Source organism: Bombyx mandarina, chromosome 16, assembly GCF_030267445.1.
Source record: "Bombyx mandarina strain Sakado chromosome 16, ASM3026744v2".
Classification (NCBI taxonomy): domain Eukaryota; kingdom Metazoa; phylum Arthropoda; class Insecta; order Lepidoptera; family Bombycidae; genus Bombyx; species Bombyx mandarina.
This window is the reverse complement of record NC_143222.1, coordinates 1,637,280-1,660,604: the sequence shown is the minus strand read 5'-3', so window position 1 is coordinate 1,660,604 and position 23,325 is coordinate 1,637,280. Positions and strand designations below refer to the sequence as shown.

The 23,325-nt window shown below is 38.7% G+C and overlaps 1 protein-coding gene and 1 long non-coding RNA gene across 2 annotated transcripts; one reads left to right on the top strand and one right to left on the bottom strand.

Annotated features, from left to right (window-relative positions):
• Window positions 1-1,716: 1,716 nt before the first annotated feature.
• LOC149501201 (uncharacterized) lies at window positions 1,717-12,834 on the bottom strand. Its single transcript, XR_016324386.1, has 3 exons — window positions 12,641-12,834; window positions 3,932-4,010; window positions 1,717-2,048 (listed from the first exon to the last, which is right to left on the bottom strand). It is a non-coding gene; the product is annotated as an uncharacterized LOC149501201 (long non-coding RNA).
• Window positions 12,835-16,601: 3,767 nt separating this feature from the next.
• Window positions 16,602-21,808, top strand: LOC114242222 (hsp70-binding protein 1). The gene is made up of 6 exons (XM_028173309.2): window positions 16,602-16,946; window positions 17,605-17,685; window positions 19,089-19,281; window positions 19,799-20,017; window positions 20,418-20,573; window positions 21,339-21,808. The coding sequence occupies exons 1-6, from the start codon at window positions 16,836-16,838 to the stop codon at window positions 21,635-21,637; spliced, it is 1,059 nt and encodes a 352-aa protein (XP_028029110.2). The 5' UTR covers window positions 16,602-16,835; the 3' UTR covers window positions 21,638-21,808.
• Window positions 21,809-23,325: the final 1,517 nt, after the last annotated feature.

Genomic DNA, 23,325 nt, shown 5'->3' with positions numbered 1-23,325 from the left:
TAAATATCTTGTGTTCTGTGATTACTATCGCCACAAGCCTATTAATATTTCGACCTTCTCGTGCAGCGTTCTTCTTGTGATCTCTGGGCGGTGGACCCTGACTGGTCAATGACACATCACCAGTCCATCGACACAAACTGGTGGTAGGACATCTCGTGAGTCCGCGCGGGTAGGTACCACCACCCTGCCTATTTCTCCCGTGAAACAGTAATGCGTTTCGGTTTGAAGGGCGGGGCAGCCGTTGTAACTATACTGAGACATTAGAACTCATATCTCAAGGTGGGTGGTGGCATTTACGTTGTAGATGTTTTGAGCCGTGAGCTCGTCCACACACCTATGCAACAAGAAAAATATTACACAAAACATAACAAGTCTATTGTATTCTCTATTAATCTACATTGTACTCTATTCGAATATTATTCAAAAACTAAAAGAAATTACTAATCTAAAAACATTTAAAAAAAAATGTAAATCAAAGATACAGGCATAGCCTGGACGAACAGTAAAAACTAAAAATATTGTTCCAAACAGAATTTAATAGTCTCTAATAATTAACATTTTTATCAACTAAACAATAACGACTAGATAGAACTAACAACAACAACTAACAACTTAATCAATAGTATGATTATTAATAACTAAGAAAATTTACATACTTACACTTCAAAAAACACAACTACAAAACGCTAATGGATCTCAAAACTCTAGATGCAACTTCCACAATTTTCTCCTCTGAATTAAAACATTATTTGTCTTCATTAGATAAGTAGTTTAAAATTCTAGAATATTCTATTATTATGTTTGTCATTATTAATTCAATTGTTTTTAAGAATTCAATATTTCAGCGCAAGGGAACCACTGTAAAATCCTAATATGCAGACTGCAAAAAGAAGAAATAATTACGCCTCGGATATTTCGCATTTAATATTTCGTAAGCCTGCCTGAGCCTTTAACGTGAAGCCTACAAGCTTTACTTATCCTCATCACTTGGCAACTTGCATTATCTCACAGTGTACAAATAATCGATTCATTGCTAAATAAGGTGTATGAAATATAAAAATGAACATAAAATTTACAGATTGCGACCGTAGAGTCGTAAATCATGAGCACAATCACACCGTACCGGTCTTTGGTCCCCCTGTACCCCAATTTTCTATAAATAAATATAAATTTTCTGTACCTGTGTTTGTCATTGAACTCCTAAACGACTGGCTTTTTTTGGATTTTGGTTTTGATTTGATGAGTTTTTGTTTGATAGTTTGTATTTACAATTGGACCTCTTAGGCCCAATAGTGTAATATGATATTTTAGTGTGATAATACTCTTCGGTCAGAACGTTCAAAATTTCATAAAAATATATCAGTTTTGTTACTGTAGTATTACTCTAAAATTAATATGCAACCTCAATCTTTTAATCCCCATTCCCATTACTACAAATTATTGTTGCACCAAATGATCCAGGCCATTCCTTCTTTATTTCATGCCAATATAATGGCATTAATACCTTTTTAATTCTGAGTATACATTAAAAAAAACTTGACACCGTAATCAATATAACACAATAGTAGCGTACAAATGACCTCTGTAATGATTAAAGCAACTGTCCAATTATTAACTTAAATTTATAAAAAGAAATCATAGGTAAAAATTATGTTATCCAACTGCTTGTTGTCGCAAAAGTCACATGCTAAATGTTTTATTTAATTAAACACAATAAAAACTTAACTCGTTTTTTTTTCTTTTCTAAATCAAAATTTCACATTTTACCGTCCAAAAAATCGTTAAAAATATCTTTAATCAATATCTAATAAATTATTCACGTTTTTTTCTTCTTTTCTCCTTTCCACATTGTTCCAGAATCGTGTAGAATTATTGCGGGCTGGATACCCTGTTGACGTTGGGCCTGGGTGGGTCAGGGCGCAGGTAGACTGCGGGGTGGTCGTGTGGTGGTCTCTGGAGACGACCCGGACGAGGCGGCGGCGGAGCCCTGGTGCCTCCAGAAAGGGATACCGGCGGCGGAGATATAAGGTCTTGACGAGGCGCCATACCTGGAATATGCGGCGGATCTTTTTTAATACGCTTTTATTAGCTTCAGTCGTATGTATGTTAGTATGTTAGTGTGTAACGGAATCTTTGAACATGATTTTGAACCCCTTCAAAACGTGGCATTAACTCGAAATTTGGTATACTTATTAAGGACCGATGACAAATCAATATTTAAAAAAAATTGAAAAAAATTGAAATTCAACTAAAAAATGAAAAATAAATAATAGTTTAAAAAAAACTAACAAAATAAATTTTATTAATTTGAATTAAAAATAGTGTAAGAAAAAATGATGAAATGAAAAAGCGTGGGGTGCATGGTATCAATAGTTATAAATATTTTATGTATAGATATGAGTAAAAGGGTTATTTTGATTATTTACTTTGATGATTTACTTTTCTGTGCTATGAATACCCTGAAAAGCACCCCACGCTTTTTTTTACAATAAAATATATGTATTTTTTATCTATTTTTTAGTTGGATTTTCTATAAAAGCATATTTTGTTAGTTTTTTTAAACTATTATTTATTTTTAATTTACTTGGTATACGCAACGTAAAAATGCATACCGAGTTGACGGAAACGATCGTTGAAATATACACATAGTTGTTAAAAAATCCTTAGGAACATTGTAATTTGATCTAACCTTCACATATTTTTAGCCCAAGGGCGTATTTCTCTTTCATTCTACACTAGATGTTGTTCTTGGTTCCTTTCGCATTAAATTTAGAACGAATAAAAGAAAGAATACCTTATTTCTAAAGAGTGACATGTCAGTAATTATTTATCTTAAATATTAAGTGTATTTATTATCTATGTAGAATTGCGATCGTGACGCATAAAATAAGACTATTATTTTAAAAATTATCTGACACCTTTTTTACTCAATGCACTTTTTTTCCCTTCCTATGCTGATAGACTTGAGAGGCTATTTCAGCTTTACCCTAGCGTGTAGGTGAGCTCTCGGGGCTCAAACCAGAGGTGTTGCTAACACTGACCCTAGCAAGAGCAGTGCTTCGCAGAATCTACCTCCAGATCGGAAACGCGACCCACTGAAAAGATCCGGCGAGAAACTCAGTGAACTGTGTCTATGGGTTAATTTACTCGTCGAGCCCTTCGTCGCAAGCGACGGGTTCGGCAAGGACGGTGAGCGATGCTTGAGGTACCTAAAAGCACTTAATGGATCGGGAGGATCCGTAATGACGTGCTTAGGGTGACGTCGACTGGTCATTCGGTCCACAGGATCGGGTATGTAATTTCCGGCGGCCACGACAAGAGGGTTTTCGTGTCGTGCCGCCTTGTCAAAGTGGCGCATTGATGCCGACTGTAGATACTTGCTCATTCAATCGTCTTCGACATCTTGCTTTTCTCTCTATCATTTGTTTTTTTTCCTTTAACTTACCGTTTTCTCTCACTCGCATCTTAACGCTCCGTTCCACACTTTTTTCATACGTTCCATTCTTACCAATTCTGTATCTATGGTAATTTATTCAATGACTTTTAAAACTATATCATTACATTTTTCTATTTCTCTATTACTTCATAAAAAAGATGACGGTAGTTAGCAAAGAATTCATATGTCAACGAATAACACCTTAGTTCATTCGTGACCACGAAAACTATTTATTACCTATACCAAACGTTAATAGTAAAATTATGTAAGATAAAAAACTAAAGACTTAAAATTTAAAAGTTGTTTTTTCCTACGACTCGCGCGTACCGAAAGGTATGCTATTACTGTGTACGTTTACTCTTTACGAATTCATCACACGAATATTTACTTGATGTGGGAATCGAAGTCATTACCATGGGCCAATCAGTCATTGACGCCAACCACAATACCACCGAGTCAGCCAATAATGATTTTTGATGTGTGAGATATACGTACCTAAAGTTGAAGTGAGGATTGGTGTTGTGCCGATGTCTCTAGTGACTGGCTCAATCAATAGATGGTTGTACAAAATAACCTAGAAAAGAAATATCATAAGTCATTAGCTCGATTTTGACAAAACCTTAGTAACAATGCATCGGATAGTTAAAGCATAGTATTTCTTAATAATCGAATAATAGGAAATGTGTTTTGAAATTATGTATTTTTTTTTTTGGAACGGATGGATCTATATAATAACATATATCCTAAATGTTTCCAAGCATTCTCGCAACGCGATAGTAATTATGAATCGCACTTTTTAACGTTGACAATAATTATATTAATTAGCTAGTGACCCGCCCTCGCTTCGTTTCGGAAACATTAAATTTTATTATTGAAATAGTTGTCCCGCGATGTTACCCGCGGTTATTGTCGTACTGCGGGTGACGCCGCGGGGCGAAGCTAGTCTAAAAAACGTAACCTAAGTTAATCCTTGTATCATCAGCTACCTGTCAGTGAAAGTCCCGTCAAAATCGGTCCAGCCGTTCCAGAGATTAGAAGGAGCAAACAGATAGACAGACAGACAAAAATTGTAAAAAATGTTATTTTGGTGTATGTACCGTATATATAAGTATATTCATATGCATGTAGTAAAAAGCGGTTATTTCAATATTACAAACAGACACTCCAATTTTATTTATATGTATAGATTACAATATAGTGCGTTCTCAGTCTAATCCGGCACTAAAAAACATATCCTCCTTAATTGTGGACTTAGTTTTATTTCGTATTCTTTCATCGGATTTTATATATGGTTAGTTTCTTACAATAATCACTTTACAGTTGACGATTCCGATTAGGTGGTAGATTCATTCGCGAAGCAGTTCCTTTTGAGTTGTTTGGTCTCCTTTGGAGGCGCTTGGTTAGCTGTTAGAGTAATCCCTCAATCATCATCAATAAATAAAAAAATTAATTGCTGTTCGTTAGTCTCGCTAAAACTCGAGAACGGCTGGACCGATTTGGCTAATTTTGGTCTTGAACTATTTGTGGAAGTCCAGAGAAGGTTTAAAAGGTAGCTACATATGAAAATGCCTGGAATTAAATAAAAATAACTATTTTGTTTTCCCTTTGAAAACAAATTCGGACGGATTCTTTTTGTTTGTTTTAAGTTTATTTTTTACAAAAGTTTAGGTCTTTTATTTATCGATTGAGCCACTACGAAGTCTGCCGGATCAGCTAGTCATCAATAAACATTTGAACAGAAAATTTGCGTAGTCAATTTATAATAGCTTTAATATAATTTATTTAGTATTTTTTATTTATTCTAGTAATCTCGAGGGGTTATACTACATTCACCGAACGAGTAGGTGAGCTCACGGTGTTCTAATCTTGCGAATTTGCTAACAGTAGCCCTAGCAAGAGCAGTGCTTCGCAGAATCTACCACTGAATGGGAAACGCGATCCACCGTGTAGATCCGATGAGAAACTGAGTGGGCTATGTCTGAGCGTCAGTTCGGTCATCGACCTTTTCGTCGTAAGCGACTGGACGAGGACGGTGCTTGAGGGTCTGAAAGCACCGAGAGTGGATCTGGGGGATCCGACTAGACATGTTTTGGGCGACGACGCGGCGACGGCTTTGGGTTGCCCGGTCGCAATGAATGGATATATAATTAGCGGCGGCCACGATGAGAGAGTTATCGTGTCGCGCTGCTTTGCCGAAGTAGCCTGTCTCTAGTCATAAGACATTTACGTATGAAATTCGTACCACTAAAAAAAATTATAATATCAAAATCGCTTGACAAAAATGAATTCGCTTAAGTCAGCGGTTTCTCCTCGTAGCAGTTCCAATGACATTGATACCTGATTAATAATCATTCTATCAGTACCTACCTAATTTATTAAAAACGAACGTTTTTTCTATTGTTTCAAAAGTTAAGTAATCTATTTTCACTTAACAAAAAACAAGTTGTTAATCTTATCTCTTTATTATCATTCTTTTGTATGTTGTTTTCTGGTAGTTTCTCAATAAAATCTCAATGATAAAAAAGTATTATATTATGTATGGATATAAAAATATCCACTAATCTCATGATTGTGTGAACAACATCGATCTATTTTTTAATGTCCGTTAACTCATAGAAAAACAACTTAAGATATTTCATTTGTATTTCAAAATGGCCGCCATTACATCGCAACAAAAAATGTCCGTTAGGTAATACAACAGAATGGTTAAAAAGGAATTACCTAATACATTTTTGAAAGGCAGCCCCTATTTAAATCTAATTTGGAAGGCTCTATGAATCTTTAAACAATGGAGTATTGAGATCAAACAAAAAAAAATATGGGAGGCAACAACCAATTTCACAAAAACAAGTGTACTATGGTTTACTTTTTTTTTTTTTTTTTCCACAGGAGAAAATCGCCGGATTCCCACCCGCGCGGCAGGTGGGGTATGTGGGAGTTGAACCTCACTAAAAACTCCTGCCCCTCACAACCGGCGCCCTACCTCGGACCGGGCCGGAGCCCAGTCGGGGCTATTGAAACGGCGGGACAGGGTTGACGCAGAGCACATTACATCCATCCCACCGTCCCACGGACGCCGGACCGGTGGCCGCCAGCGACACGACCACCGGTTCCCTCGTTCAGCGGGCCGAGAGCCCGCTTTGATGGCGCCGCGTTACACCTTCCCCCAGAGCGGTCGGGGGAACGCGGTCTACCATCACCCGGCTTCCTATTGCGGGTGAGCGTGCAGAGCACGCCACCCCACGTCTGGGTCCCTCCCCGCACAAAACGGGTGGGACCCCTAGCTCTTAGGGGGCCAGGTCACGGATACGACCCCGGTCCCGACCCCCTGCTCGGCGGCGGCGGGTTTCTGCGTAGTGAGGAGAGCTTTCCCTCACTCGCCCCGCCGCCTCCTTCTGCGAGATGGTGCACTCGCAGAAGTCGAGCATAGCCTTCCATGACTCATCGCTGCCAAGCATCGACGCCACGACGCCAGGCAGCGACAAGTCAGGTCCTATCTTTGCGACCAGGACACGGCGCTGCACCTCCCAAGCGGGGCAGACAGCGAGCGTATGCTCCGCCGTGTCCAGGTCGTGTCCACAATGGTGACACCTCGTCGTCGGCTCAGCCCCTATCCGGCGCAGGTACTTCCCGAAGCATCCGTGCCCGGTCAGCACCTGCACCAGACGAAAGGTGAGACGTCCTTCGCCACGATTCACCCAGTCATCAAAGACCGGGTAAACCGCCTCGACGGTCCGTAGCCCCCACGTGGGGTTGGCCAGTCGCCTCGACCACGACTCGAGCACGGACCGCCGAGAATGGGCCTTCCGCGCCCGCAGCTCACTTTCGGGGAGACGCGCCACGCCCCGAGACTATGGTTTACTTAGATTGCTTTTGGAAATTTTAATATAGCTAGAGATTTATAAAAACTCTTTTAATTAAACGTAATGGCTGGTATGCTTTGTGACACCATACCATAGACTATGCGTGGAAACAGAGGTTTGAAAAATTGCGAGACAACCATTGATATGTTAAAAACCCTTTTTTTTAAATCAATGGAGACAACATACATTATTTTGAAGTCGTCGTGGCCTAAAGGATAAGACGTCCGGTGCATTCGTATCTATCGATGCACCGGTGTTCGAATCCCGCTGGCAAGTACCATTTTTTCTAATGAAATAGGTAGGTACTTAACAAATGTTCTCGATTGCCTTCCACGGTGAAGGAATAACATCGTGTAACAAAAATCAAACCCGCAAAATTATAATTTGCGTAATTACTGGTGGCAGGACTTCTTGTGAGTCTGCACGGGTAGGTACCACCGCCCTGCCTATTTCTGTCGCGAAGCAGTAATGCGTTTCGGTTTGAAGGGTGAGGCACCAGTTGTAACTATACTGAGACCTTAGAACTTATATCTCAAGGTGGGTGGCGGCATTTACGTTCTAAATGTGTATGGGTTCCGGTAACCACTTAACAACAGGTGGGCCGTGACCTCGTCCACAAACGTAAGCAATAAAAAAAGTCAATTATTTAAACTCCCTATTATTTTAGGGAAACTAAAGTGAGCGATGTCAAAAGTCTGTCGCAAATCCGTATTTATATTATTTTAATCTTAACAGTTTCATGACGTCAGAAAACAATTTGAAATAGTTTTTTTCTAATCATTTTAGATATTAAAGTGATTAAACATAATTTATTTGCTTGTATAAAAATTCCATTGAGCCACGTTTTTTTATGGTTATAGGCAGACTAGCTGTACCCGTCCGCTTCGCTGGGCATTTAAAATTAACATTAATATTTCTCACCCCCACAAAGATTCTCATCATTAACGCCCCCGCAACTGGTGTAGGGAGTCCAACACTCATATAAATATTAGCCTATCCATTAAGTACGTGCATTTTCTATATGGATACCAAGTTTCAAGTCAATCGGATGCATGGTTCAGTAGTTATTACGGAACATCCGTAATAACTACTGTAGATTTATATATTAGTATAGTTGAGCATACGGTCTCAATAATGATGTGTGGTCACCGCCGCTCATGGAATAGCCAAGCCGTTACTTGCTGCTAACTGTTTGGTGACTCAAAAAAAGACAAGAACAAGAATGGACCGACATACGAAAACATATGGTGGTACTACGAGCCTTAGTCAAGCGCGATCGTGATTTGACAAAATTTTGATTCAAATTCTTAATTCTGAGATCTTGAGGCTGCGGTTTCTACGAAGACCCACTTCAGCCGCGTTACAATTTGAAGGGTGGGGCGACAAATAAACAACACGATTGAGGCTTCGGTCTCATGCCTCGAGATGGGTGGTACAAGGTTCAACCATTTGGGCAATAACAAAGGAATTACGATTTTGAATAAAACCAAACCAAAATCTGCTATGTGCACTCTTTGAGATTTTTACTTTTTTACATTTTCGTATAGTTCACAGCCCTATCTATCTACAGGATAAAAAAAACTATTAAGTATCTATAGCTTTAATATTTATCTTTTTTTTTTTTTTTTTTTTTCCTACCTAAGCTGAGAGCCTTGAGAGGCTATGTCAGCGTAACCCTAACTTTTGTAGGTGAGCTCACGGGGCTCAAACCTGATGACGTTGCTAACACGAACCCTAGCAAGAGCCGTGCTTCGCAGAATCTACCACCGGATCGGAAACGCGACCCACTGAGAAGATCCGGCGAGAAACTCAGTGGGCTGTGTCTGGGAGTTAATTTACTCGTCGAGCCCTTCGTCGCAAGCGACGGGTTCGACGAGAACGGTGACCGGTGCTTGAAGTACCTAGAAGCACCGTTACTGGATCGGGAGGATCCGAGATGACGTGTTTTGGGCGACGTCGACTGCTTTCCATTCTGTCCGCAGGATCGGGAATGTAGTTACCGGCGGCCACGATGAGAGGGTTCTCGTGTCGTGCCGCTTTATCGAAATGGCGCATTGACGCCGACTGCATATACTTACTGGTGGACTCTAAGTCCAGGTCGTCATGGAGGTCGACGTTCCTGACGAACCACGGGGCTCCGACGGCTATCCTGCAAAAACGGGATTGAATGACTTGGAATGATTTTAAGTGTATGCGGGCCGCGTGAGCGAACACTACACTTGCATAGGTCATGACGGGGCGTATGCAAGTTTTGTAGAGTGTCACCTTATTTCTAAGGGACATTTTACTTCGCCTACATATCATCTGGTAGAGACGTCATAGAATGAAGGCGGCACGATCGCGTACCGTCTTGATGTGGGGGCGGAATGTCATCCTACTGTCGAGGGTGACGCCTAAATATTTGACCTTCGGGGCCCACGGTATGGGCTGGTCGAACATCGTGATCGGGCGAACGGCGGGGGCGGGGGTATTGACGCGCCTAGTCGGGAGGGGGATGCTCAGCGTGGTGTTCGGAGGGCGACCCCTTATATTTATCTATAGCTTTCATTTGATATAGTTCTTAAAAATTCACCTTCATATAAATTAATTAATTCCAAAATAGAGTTTTTGCGCATAGCAGATTTTGGTTTGACAGCGACGATATATCGATTTTTACTTTAAGAAGGTTAACGTGTATATGTTCCCTACAGACTCAGAAAAGGCAAAACCTATTTCGATGAACATTCAGAAACCTTGAGATTGGCCTAGCGGATGAGTCTGTGAAGCTTGATGGCGATCGTCAAATCAAATATCAGCCAGCATAGCGGATAGAGTTGGGCCAGCGAATCAAAATAATATACGAACCGACGCGAGATTTACTACGAATGGAATTTCAACGGGATTGAGTGCCCTTCGTCTCGTATTTTCGAAAAATTATTAAACTATTGAGCTATATATCATACAACTATTACCGCACCTTTAAAATTTAAGTAGCTCAATCCAAAATTCTTGATTTTTGGTAAACGCCAAAAATCTAATTGAAGAATTGTAATTTTTCAATTTCAATTTTTTTTTATTTTTTAGATGGGTTGTACGAGACATCTACAACGTAAATGCGCCACCCACTTTGAGATACAAGTTTGAAGGTCTCAAGTATAGTTACAACGGCTGCCCCACCCTTCAAACCGAAACGCATTACTGCTTCACGGCAGAAATAGGCAGGGTGGTGGTACCTACCCGCGCGGACTTACAAGAGTTCCTACCACCAAGAATTTTAATACTTTAAGCCTTAAAGCGGACACCTTAAAGTTTAAGATATTCGTTTGATTTAAAAGAAACGAAAAGTGTACTTTGTCCTTTTCTAGACTAAAATTTTAATTAAATTTAATTTTTTTAACTGATAGAATACACGTTTCTTCAAAGTATAAATCTCATTTTCTTACAATTTTTAGTTAAGCCACTTTAATTTTAAAGTTGCGTTTTAATGGTGTGTTTTGAAATGTCCGTATTGTACACTAACGTTTAGGAATAAGATGGGCTATTAACAATGAAGTAGGAAACCTATGGAAATGAAACGTCAACCAAAATTTCGTGCCACTGTGACGTCATCTGGCCACAAAACATGGCGGCTTTAGTGCTGTACAAAATATTTCAATGTTATCAGGTTTTATCGATAAACGTTCTTGGCTCATTTTATTTTAAATATTGTTGAGTATTATTTATTTGTAGAATTTATACTTTAATGGGAAGTAAGTAGGTATATTGTTATGTGCAAATATGATATGATTTAGATGGGTGAAATCTAAGACAAGTTCGTCCTTCGAATTTGCCAAGTAAACGATATGATGATTTTTAAAAGTTGCTACACTGATTTTATAAAGTTGTCGTTTGTCGCAAAACACAAAGATATGGCGTAGTTCAAAGCCATCAGCCCATTTCTAGCATGCTAAATGTTATCGTATTTTGAGTACGTGTTTTTCTTAGACTATTACAATCTATTTTAATTGTTTTGCTGACTCTAAAGTCCGTAACATACTACCGCAGCGCACCCCAAGGAAGATGCGCCGCACCATTTGAATCACTTTCGCTTGAGAGTGATTCAAATTTTAAACTTATCAAGGGACCGCGTGAAAAAAAAAACACCTACAGAACATTTATTCATTAATTACAAACGTCATTCCTTGTGACTTCCTCTCTAAAATCACTTAATTATTAAATATTTAACAAATTTACAATAGTGTTTTACTCACTGCGGAATAAAATTATTTTATTTAAATAGTTCCGAAGAGATTTTGTCGGTAGCCTTTTTCCCGAAATATCTAAACAGAATGTCTAAATATGTTTTGATGACATATTTTAAAGTGGTATTTATGATTAGTGTCATGATCAATAGATTCCGACCGAAAAATGGATTTTTCGGATGAGGGCTCCATAATGAATTTAAATACATATAGATAATAGTTTTAGGGCATCGACTTTCTTGAGATCCTATAAAATACGTTTTAATTATTATTTTTGTATGTTTTAAGCATAAATTATGAAATTTTATATAATCAATCATATTAAATCGATATCAAAGTCAATAAATAATGTACAACCCAAAACAGACGGCCGAACTGACGTGACAATGACATTTGGCGCGCTAAACATGGCGGATTTTCGGCCTCATTAGACGGAGACGGAGATATTTACGTATATTCATGTTTCATTTTATGTACGCACTGAAATACCGTTATATTGTTTTCCTGCGAGTTAAAGTGCTGAGTAAGAACGAGATAGATATATGTTTATGTATGTGCCTTCAAAATGGGTGCTATTTATATAAGCAATTGTACGTATAGAACAATATGTCGTGTCCCTACTATATAGGTCTATGGCTATTAACGCCCCACACAAGTACACCGTGACAATAATTAGAATCGGAATTAACGCGGTTGCTGTGCCCGAAATCTGCTAAAGAGAGAATTATTAAAACTAGAATTGTAAGTTTGTACACTATTATGATTGTATTTTATACTTCTATAATCACAAATTTCGCCAAGACTACACTATAAAAAATATTAACAAAGACAAACAATATTTAATCTATTCTCAATTTGACAACAGACGTCAAGAACAAAAGTTTGACAATATAGTACGCATGCGTGTGTGCGTCAAATACATGGTATGTAGTATGTGTAATGTTTTCTTTATTGATTTAATGTATCTTTTATGCATTATTTAAAAAAAAAATTAGCATTGTGCACTTCTTCTCTATATTCTCTATAAGTGTGGAAAATTTCAGTCCTCCGTCCGCGCAATTTTCGTAAAAAGGGGTACAAAGTTTTCGCTTCACGTATTAATATATAGATAATAAACTTACCCTTCAAACAAAGAAACATCCGGCGACGATTTAAAACTTAAAACAACAAAAACCAGTCATAAAATCAATTCTGCTGATAAATACTAAACCGAAGACATTTAACGAGTTAACAAAACGAAAATAAGATATGTTTGTCTCTGAAGGTGGTTGTTGAAATACAACGTTATTATGCATAGTCGACACTATTTATCTCTAGATAAGTAAGTTATCAAGAAACAAATTTATCATTACGATTTCTGTATCTAATCCACCGAGATGTAGGTTATGATCCGTGTTATCTTCGAACAGCGTCATTGGATATTGTTGACCTATATTTACTTTAACGGTTTGCATTTAAACAAAATTTATTGAATGCAGAAGATAATTTTAACCGTTAGCCAACGATCTTGATGATTATGCCTGGATCACATAATCCCGCTCTTTCGAGTCACTCTCCTCATAATTGTCTATGCCTCTCGTCATTTTCATTTATTTTGTAACACGCTTTTATTATCTGACCCGTATTTGTATGCGTAACAGTTTTTGAACGCAATTTCATCGATTTCATGGCGTCTGATTAGCTTGAAAATTTGACTACATGTCATGGACCAATGACAATATTAGGTACCGTCATGATAGCCGCCTTATCGTTATCGCCGCTGACTACTCCCCTAATCCTGATCACGCAGGAGCCAATCACTGTTGACCCCCTAGACACGTCCTTACGAATCCATTAGATCCAATGACTGCTGCATTAGACGCCTTCAGCTCCAATATTAGGAGCAGGCTTAGGGACCTCGGTATCCATACTCGTCGAACTCGACAAAGAGTACGACGTGCAGCCTAACCGATGCATCAGCCCGCTGAGTTTCTAACCGGATCTTCTCAGCCGGGCGTGATTCCGATCCGGTAGTAGATTCATTCGTGAAGCAGCTGCTCTTGAGTTGTTAGGTCTTCTTTGGAGGCGCTCGGGCAGCTGTTAGAAAATCCCACCCCTCCTGGCAGAGCCTTTGCTCGCCCACTTCTCCTAGTGAAACTGGAAAGACCTTCAGACCACCAGTAATCTATCAGTCCCAAAAAAACACAATATAAAATTGTATTGTCTTTTTATTAGACATTTGGCTAAATTAACAAAATTACATATTAGTTTGTTCTAAGGAGGAATAAGCAGGATTTAAAAATGTCCATTTTAATTTTAGTAAATTTTTTCTAGATCCTATCTAAAGTCTGTTTGTGCCAAAGTAATAAAATTTCGTGATTTTCTTCCAACGTTATATTACCTTTAATTTTTTCACATTGGCATTCACGTGGTATCAAGGTCCTCAGCTAACTAAACAACTGCGAAATGCAAAACAACATCAGGTCGACAGTGAATTTCTGATTATTTTTACCTGAAAACACAGCAAAAGAATTCTTTTCGAACAAGTTCAAGTGCTGGGTGAATATCAAATCATGGAGGATGTCTACGTAAGGTACTTAAAAAAGAGAATGTAATGTTTCATACTCTTCCCCCTTGGCAAGTAGGTTTCACGTATTGACATGTACTCACTTTCTTTTTACAGAGGGAGGTCAAGAGTGAGAGCTTTTTTATTTTTATGGACCTAAGTACATATGTACGGCATATTGAATATGAAATACTTGTGATTCGTTGTTTTTCAAAAAGCAGTGTTTCATCATAATACTAATGTACGATGTTAAGTTTTAAGTATTAAGTGTATTATTTAATATGTTAAGTTATGCATTTGTTGAGTGTCAAAATAAGCTTTAAATAATGTCTTTGAACTAGGTGGTTTCGATATTTAAAAATAGAAGAAAAAAAAGAATATTTTTTGAAAGGAAGTTTAAACAGTAATGTGATTTTAGTTACTTAATACATAAATAATTATTTACTCTCATACCTATCTAAATCTAAATACATAATACAGGGTGGCCCATAAGTCCTTTGATATGAAAAAAAAATTATTAAAATAAAACTAATTACATTATGAATTAAATTTTTATTTACATAAAAAGCTTAAAAAACGGGAATTATTTTTTGAAAATAACATCTCCTAAATGTAATCCGTTGCGATCACGGCACTCTTGCAAACGACGTCTAAAATTGTCGATGACTGCGCGGCACGTCACTGCTGAAATGCTTGTCATTTCTCTGCGGATGTTTTCTTTTAGGGCCTCAATTGACCGCGGGTTTGTGTCGTATACTTTAGCCTTAAGGTAGCCCCACAAAAAAAAATCCATCGGGGTCAGATCTGGACTACGTGGAGGCCAGGAAATGTCTCCTCTCTTAGAGATAACTTTGCCAGGAAAAAGTTGACGGATAACGGGCATAGCAGTGTTAGAGGTGTGAGAAGTGGCCCCATCCTGTTGAAACCACGTCCTGGCATTAAAGCCTGAAAAGTTTTGCAATTCTGGTATGAAAAACTCTTCGATCATAGCCACATATCGCTCCGACGTAACAGTAACTGCGCGCCCTCTGCCATCCTCAAAGAAGTAAGGCCCTAGGATACCATGGGCTGACATAGCGGCCCAAACAGTCACTTTCGGACTATGTAAGGGCTTCTGATGCTTAAGTTTTGGATTGATGGGGCTCCAATAGCGGCAATTTTGTTTACTAACATGCCCGTTAAGATGGAAATGAGCCTCGTCAGAGAACATTATGTTATTGAAGGAAGTAAACCGATTCAACATTTCATTCGCATAATTTTGTCTTTGAATACCGTCAGTTTCCTTTAATTCTTGAACCAACTGAATTTTGTAAGGGTGCATATGTAAATCTTTCTTCAAAATCCGTTGTAACGATGTCCTGGATACGTTTAATGCTCTGGCGCGCTTACGAGTTGACTGTGTCGGATTTTCGCGAATAGACTGTGTCACTGTGTCTATGTTTTGTTCCGTACGTGACGTCCTTGGGCGACCCAACCGCGGTTTATCTAACGTCGAACCGGTCTCCTCGAACTTAGCAACCCAGTTCTTAATCGTTTGAAGAGTTGGAGTGTCGTCAAAGTTGTGTAAACCTTTGTGTTCTCGAAATTTACGCCGCGCAACGGTTGCCGAATTGTCGTTTTTATAAAACTCGCGCACACAAAACGAACGGTCCGCTCCGGTAAAACGCTCTATCGCGACTAAATTCCCAGAAACCGAAGTTACTCCCCCCGCTTCCCCTGCACCGCTCACGCGCGCCCTGTTCGTTTTATTCAAATTTTACTTTTCAAAGGACTTATGGGCCACCCTGTATATTAAAAACGGAGACAGCTGACAGCTGTTTCTTAATAGTTGCCTTTGCCTCTTCAAGAAGAAAAAAGTAATGTCAAATATGACAGCTTACTGGGATACCAAGAAAATAAATTGGAAATGTCTTGATGGAATGTAAGATGATGCTGCAAGTAAGTAGGATAAAAGAAAGGCGACCGATCGTATGAGAAAATACGATCGATACGTTTAAAATACAAGCTGTGAGTATCATGTAAGCGGTAAGCAGTAAATTAGCACTCGAAAACTCACTAATACAGCACTAGCAAGTGGTGTGATGTAAATGTTCTGTTATGAATATTTTAAGTGTGTTATGTTGAGATTTTTATTATATTAGAATAGAATAATAAATTTATTACCCTTACCATCCATAGCTGCAAGTAACAGTTATTGAAACCCACTGAGTTTTTCGCCGGATCTTCTCAGTTAGTCGAGATTCAGATCTGGTGGTAGATTCTGAGAAGCATTGCTCTTGCTAGGGCTAGTGTTAGCACTCAAAGTCTTTTAGGTCGAGTCCCGTGAGCTCTCCTACTCGCCGTGGGGTAGCTATAATAGCCTAAAGTTGCTAGTAAGCTCGTTAGCGTTGGTAAACCAACAAAGAAATTCGTTAAATTCCAACATAAAAATTATAGTCTTATTTAGATTTTTCAATATTTTTATTTGGTAGGTATCTACTTTCATGTGGTATTAGAATCTGTAATTTTAACTGTCATAGTAAAAAGTGACATATGACACTGTGACTCATAGTGTCACATGTCACTTTTTGGTTTGCGTTTCGAAAACATTCGATGAAGTTCGACTGTAAACGTTTCTAGATGATTTGTAAAAATTCTAGAAATAAATATTTGATGAATCAACTGGATAAACTTTTAAATAAAACCAGTCGTGATTCAGTTGGCTTTACAGTTCAATTTCGAATTCCATTACGTACTAGTGATATCTCACAAAATATTTGAGTTTCTAAAAGATGAGTTCGAATAATACGCAGAATAACACGATTGCCGGAGCCCTGACTTATCCGACAAGAAGTCAAGATGAAGTCCTACCAAATCAGCCGAGGCAGCCAAGAAACCTGCAAGTAATATTTTTTAGAGAAATGAATCTTATGCAAATAACCTATAAAATCATGTTTATAAAACCCCATGAGCTTGTTTCTTTACTGTTAAGGTGAGCATGTCATTTATCACATGCTATGAAAATGACTGCTTTGTGGCAGAAATAGCCAGATTTCAAGACAAATAGTGTCCAGTTCCATGACAGACAATTTGATCTGCAATGTACAAAAGTCTTGAACTGTATTGGGAACTTCTATGGTCGGAAATATATGTACTCCTCATTTTTATTTTAAACTGTTCAGCTTTTTTCATCTTTGCTTCACAGGGGTTAAGCAATTGAATTTCTTTTCTTACATCACTCTTTCAATAGAAAACGTTCCTAGAATACTCAGACTCAGTGGTATGGGAATTAGAGCACTGAATTGCCACACTGAGGGTTATGTGTTCAAATCTTGGGAAAATCTTCATGGGAATAACAGGTTTTCCTTGTTGTCTGGGTGCTCATTATCTAAATCTTAATGTCTTAAATATAAAATATCAGTCTTAGTTTCCCAAAAATGGGGGACATCTTAGTTTAGGGTCTCACTTATCCCTGAATATTAATTATTCCCATATTTTTGTAGGCTGAAAAAAGGTTAGGTTACTTTAGAATATAATAATATACCTAAATTACATTTGTAGGGACTTTTACGGTTTGCAATGGAAGCCACAAAAGCTGAAGATGCACCAGGGAACTCGGAATTGGGACCAATTGATGATGAAGTAAGTATTTTATTAATAACTTGCTGACCCGGCAGCCTTCGTAGTGCCTCAATCGATAAATAAAAGACCTAAACTTTTGTATAAAATAAACTTGAAACAAACAAAAGGAATCCGTCCGACAGGACACACATCAAAGGGAAAACAAAATAGTTATTTTTATTTAATTCCGAGCATTTTCATATTTGTCTACCTTTTAAACCTTCTCTGGACTTCCCACAAATAATTAAAGACCACAATTAGCCAAATCAGTCCAGCTGTTCTCGAGTTTTAGCAAGACTAACGAACAGCAATTCATTTTTATATTTTATTAATAATTTAACTGTACTGAAGAAGCTATTAAATAACACTTGTAATAATACTGCATGAGGCCACTGGCCTAAAGCAGACTGCTATGGCCAAAGTGGCTATAAATCAAATAAATCAATAAAAACTGATTTGGGGTTTGACAAGGTCTAAAAATCAACACTATAACTATAAATATTACTATCTACAACTATAACTATAATAAATGTGTATTATAACTAGTAATTTAAATAAATAGTAAATAGTAACTATTGCTTAACACAAGCATTTATTTTAAACTTTCAACACACTGCAAGTTATGTACCAACTTGTTATAAAAAAAACAAATTCAAACAACATGAAATACTCTAAAGTACTCTCAAACCAGATAGGATTTTTAAAAAGTTATTTGGCTATGGAGATCTTTGTGTTGTAGTGATACTCAATTTGGAATGAGAAGCTATGCTCTACAGCATTAGATACTCAGTGGCTCATGTTAAATGATGGAATTATACTGGGGGTTAACTCCCACAGATATCTACTGATTTTTCTAACCAAAATAAGAATTAAAATATATAAATAACTAATATAAAAATAATATAAATATAAATAACTAATATAAATAACTAAAATAAATAATAACAAAATAACCAAAATAAGAAAGAATTAAGTTCTATAATAATTTTTATTATAATTGGAATTGTTTTAATTACTTAAATATCAAGTAGCCCATGAGTGGATGACTGAAAAAAAATTCATTTTTTTTTTCCTACCTAAGCTGGTAGCCGTGAGAGGCTATTCCAGCGTAACCGTAACTAGCAGGTGAGCTCACGGGGCTCAAACCTGATGACGTTGCTAACACGAACCCTAGCAGGAGCCGTGCTTCGCAGAATCTACCACCGGATCGGAAACGCGACCCACTGAGAAGATCCGGCGAGAAACTCAGTGGGCTGTGTCTGAGAGTTAATTTACTCGTCGAGCCCTTCGTCGCAAGCGACAGGTTCGACGAGAACGGTGACCGGGAAAAAAATTCATTATAATTTTAAACTCATTGCTTGGTAACATAATTAAAATTATCTTACAGTTTGAATAATGTAAATTCTTATTATCATGTTTTCCAGAGACGCAAATTCCTTGAAGATGCCCTAAAGAGTCTGACAGTGAACATTGCTGAAGTGTTGCTGAACGCCATCAAAATTCTCACAAATACTGAAAGGATTCGTAGCATACAGTTTGGGGAACCACTACCAGAAGACGTACAGGCGGCTTTTGACAATGTGCTTGAATATATTGACGATATTGATACAGCAAATGGTGAGGTATTAATGTAACTAAGTACTTGGTAGGGCACTAGCATAACTAGATTTTTAATTCTGAATAAGATACAGAACCGATCAATGTACTTTAGAAAATGATAACTCCACTGAGATTAAACTTGTATAAAATAAGGGAGCTCTTTGCTAAATTCTTCACTAATTCAATATTAATTTCGTTCACTGCCTTTGTTAGACAGACCAGTTTATGGTTTGGATAGGAAATCCCAAAGTGGTCGATATTGGGCATATCGTTGGATGATTATTTTAGGATGGGAACTCTTGCCTGAAACTGTTTGAGAATCCCTGGTCTAGAGAATGCTGCCACCTATAATGAAAATTAAGGTAGACACTTAATACTATTGTAAAACGACATTCTATCTACACACTGGTACAGGCTGACAATATTCTCTACCTTCCTAAAATTAGTGACGATAATGGGAGGAATTTGGGAAGGTGAAGGTTATTGATTACAGTGCACTGCTCATGCTTAAAATGACTTTTTTTTTCAATTCCAGACTTCTACAAGATGGGAGGATTTGCTATGTTTCCAATATGCTATGGAAGCGAAAATGAGAAGGTCCGCGCCCTCGCCAGTACGGTCCTGGCTGAGCTCTGTCAGAACAATCCGTTCTGCCAGGAGAAGTTCTTAGAGTACGGTCTGCTGAACGTTCTACTCACTCTAGTGCAATCAGAGCAAGGCGAAGCGCTCGTCAAGTGTCTATATGCTTTATCATGTAAGTTTTCTTATCATATCTGATTTGGGTTGGAGAGTCAGTTCTATGCATTTCCATATTTTTTAATATATTTTTTTGTCAGATTTTTTTTATTGCAACCATCTAGGTTGGACGAGCTCACAGCCCATCTGGTGTTAAGTGATTATTGGAGCTCATAGACATCCACAACGTAAATGCGCCACCCACCCTGAGAAATAAGTTCTAAGGTCTCAAGTATAACGGCTGCCTCACCCTTCAAACCGAAACGCATTACAGTTTTACGGCAGAAATAGGCAGGGTGGTGGTACCCACCCGCGTGGACTTACAAGAGGTCCTACCACCAGTAAATTCCATCTGGAATCTTGTTGGAATATGCAGAGCAGATTTGTGTATTTACAACAAACACATATATGTGGTGTAGGCGGTTGCCGCGAGTACTCGCCCGCGTGTCGCTCGCTGGTGTCGCGCGGGGGGTGCGGGGCGTTGGGGGCGGCGCTGGCGCAGGACGAGCCCTCCGCCAGGACCAAGGCCGCCTTCCTCATCAGGTACCTGGCCAGCCAATACAGCGACGCTAAAGGTACCAGGTTTTTTTTTTTATTGCTTAAATGGGTGGACGAGCTCACCGTTGTACAATAGCGTGTTATAGGAGGGTTACCTGTATAATACTGTTACGGCTTACTTACTGTCGATAAGGCACAGTTCCGGTTTCAATGGACAGCCAATGTGTAATAAAAAGAACTCAGTGAAATGGGTTTCAAAATGAGCTCTGACGTCATGTTAAGGTTTGCGATGGCATTCAAAATATGAAGTCTTGTGTCTCGGTAATGTGATAGGCAAAGACAAAACAAGGAACAGTAGTAACATATAGAGATCAGCTGATGTCAGAGGTCAACGACCCAGTGTCGTACAATGCTCGGTGCTAACTTCGCATATATATTTTTTATTGCTTAGATGGGCGGACGAGCTGACAGCCCACCTGGTGTTAAGTGGTTACTGGAGCCCATAGACATCTACAACGTAAATGCGCCACCCATATTGAGATATAAGTTCTAAGGTCTCAAGTATAGTTACAACGGCTGCCCCACCCTTCAAACCGAAACGCATTACTCCTTCACGGCAGAAATAGGCAGGCTGGTGGTACCTACCCGTACGAACTCACAAGAGGTCCTACCACCAGTTAATTCGACGAGTTTCGACTTAATCCGACGTTTTTAATGGGGTCAAAATCACAATCAAAGATTCCGTTAGATACATACTAACATACGTATGAAGATAATAAGAAGCGTATTAAGAAGAGAAGGAAACCTGTGCTCGCATTAACTATCTGAAATTGTATTTCCAGAGCAGTTCATCCAGCACAATGTAGTCAGGACTATAGCTGAACAACTGAGAGGGGGTCGTGACGCGACCAGCGAGCACCTCCTGAACTTACTCTGCACTCTGCTCGAGGACCTGGACGCCAGGGTCCTGGACCAATGTCGGGACCCCACCCTACACTTGAAGGAGACTTTAGAACAGCACTTAGGACACCCCGAACTGGAAAGTTTTACGGAGGAAAAGGAGTATTGTGAAGAGATCCTCAGGAAGGTGTTTGTTGGACATAAGCCAGTGGAGATCGTGATTGAAGAAGCCGATAGATAGTGCGAGGGGTCTTAATGAAAGTGTTCCGAATCAATCTTGTGCCGTGGACTCAGTGTTCCCACCAAATTTAGTGGGCACACCTACAGCAAAAGAGAGTGTTAACTTGCTAACTAAACGTCAATGAAAGATTCATATTGTTTTGTTGAGATGTAAAAAATGCTTACAGTTTTTTGTTAAGAGTTTTATTTATTTTATTACATTTTCAGAAAATTGTGTGTTGTTTTTTAGTTGCGGATTAGATGACGTGCTCCCGATCTGTCTTCTTTTTTTGTTTTTTTTTTTCATTGCCCTTGTAGGCAGACGAGCATACGGCCCACCTGATGGTGAGTGGTTACCGTCGCCCATGGACTTCAGCAATGCTAGGGACAGAGTCAAGCCGCTGCCTACCGCGCCAAATGACACATCAAAACACTTAACATTCAACGGGTAGGTACAATTAGGAGATTTTATAAAAGCTCTGGGAACACCCTTAACTGAATAGTTTTATGAAGGAAAAGGAATAAAGAATCCTATTAAAATCGAGCCAAGCCGCTGCCTGCCTACTGTCTGGTGTTGAGTGGTTATAGGAGCCCATAGACATCAGGTCTACTCTTAGCGGCAATATACTTTTTAAAAATATACCGTGGACTTTCCAGCAGGACTACCCCTGGTCACAAGACACGAATTACCCAGGCATTGCTTGAAACTTGGATTTTATAACAGCTGAAGACTGGCCCTTGCTAGATACCAGACCTCAACCCTTTAGACTTCAAATTATGGTCAGTTTTAGAGGACAGGGCCTGCTCTAAACGACACGGCGACATTGAGTCTGTTAAAAATGTTTTTGGGCAAGCAGTGGCGAAATTTCCCTTGGAAACCGTGCGTAAATCCATAGATTCGTGGCTAAATAGATTAAAGGCCTGTATAAAAGCCAAAGGTGGCCATTTCTGTCCTTCATTTTGCAACGACCATATTTCGAAAATTCAAAATATTTCGTAGTTTTTGCTTATTTCGCGTCTGCAATTATATTTCACTAGCGGCTCGCTCCGGCTCCACTCGGGTCTTTAACAAAAATTTCAACGATATTTGACGTTGTTTTATTTTTTTAAATAAAATAACACTTATTGCGGCATAACTATAATAGACATTGCTGTTGGGCCACTTTTTGTAAATAATAATCGTCGTACAAAATTGTAGTACATTATTTTATTCTATCATCAATAGTTTTCGCAGGGCACGCGATGTAAAGAATATTTTAGGTAATTTTTTTACACCTTGGGTTACATTATTGGAGCTTTAGTAAGGATCACTAATTTTTTTCAAAAAAAATTATACCCTGTGTCACTCGGGAATGGTGTAGCTTCCCAACAGTGAAATAATTTTTCAAATCGGTTCAGTAGTTTCGGAGCCTATTCAATACAAACAAACAAATCTTTCCTCTTTGTAATATTAGTATAGATGACGAGCTATGTCCGACTGACTTACCTCGTAATCGCTCGATATATTGCATTCTTATTAAATTCATGATAAGCTAACTTCAGCCGGCACACCATTATATGAGTTTCTGTTGAACTTTAACATCGGGATGAGAACCTGGTTGACCTCAAGCGTGAGGTCGATTGTTTGGTAACCGCCACTGTCCTTGACAAGTGCCACTGCCTACTAACAACGCCACCACCAGAGCCTGGACATCATTTATTTGTGCAGAT

Excerpts from the sequence above, each read along its gene's own strand:
- LOC114242222 (XM_028173309.2), top strand. The coding sequence starts at position 16,836 with ATGAGTTCGAATAATACGCAGAATAACACGATTGCCGGAGCCCTGACT. Across the intron at positions 19,282-19,798 it reads CGATATTGATACAGCAAATG|ACTTCTACAAGATGGGAGGA; the intron begins GTGAGGTATTAA and ends TTTCAATTCCAG. Across the intron at positions 20,018-20,417 it reads GTGTCTATATGCTTTATCAT|GCGGTTGCCGCGAGTACTCG; the intron begins GTAAGTTTTCTT and ends TATGTGGTGTAG.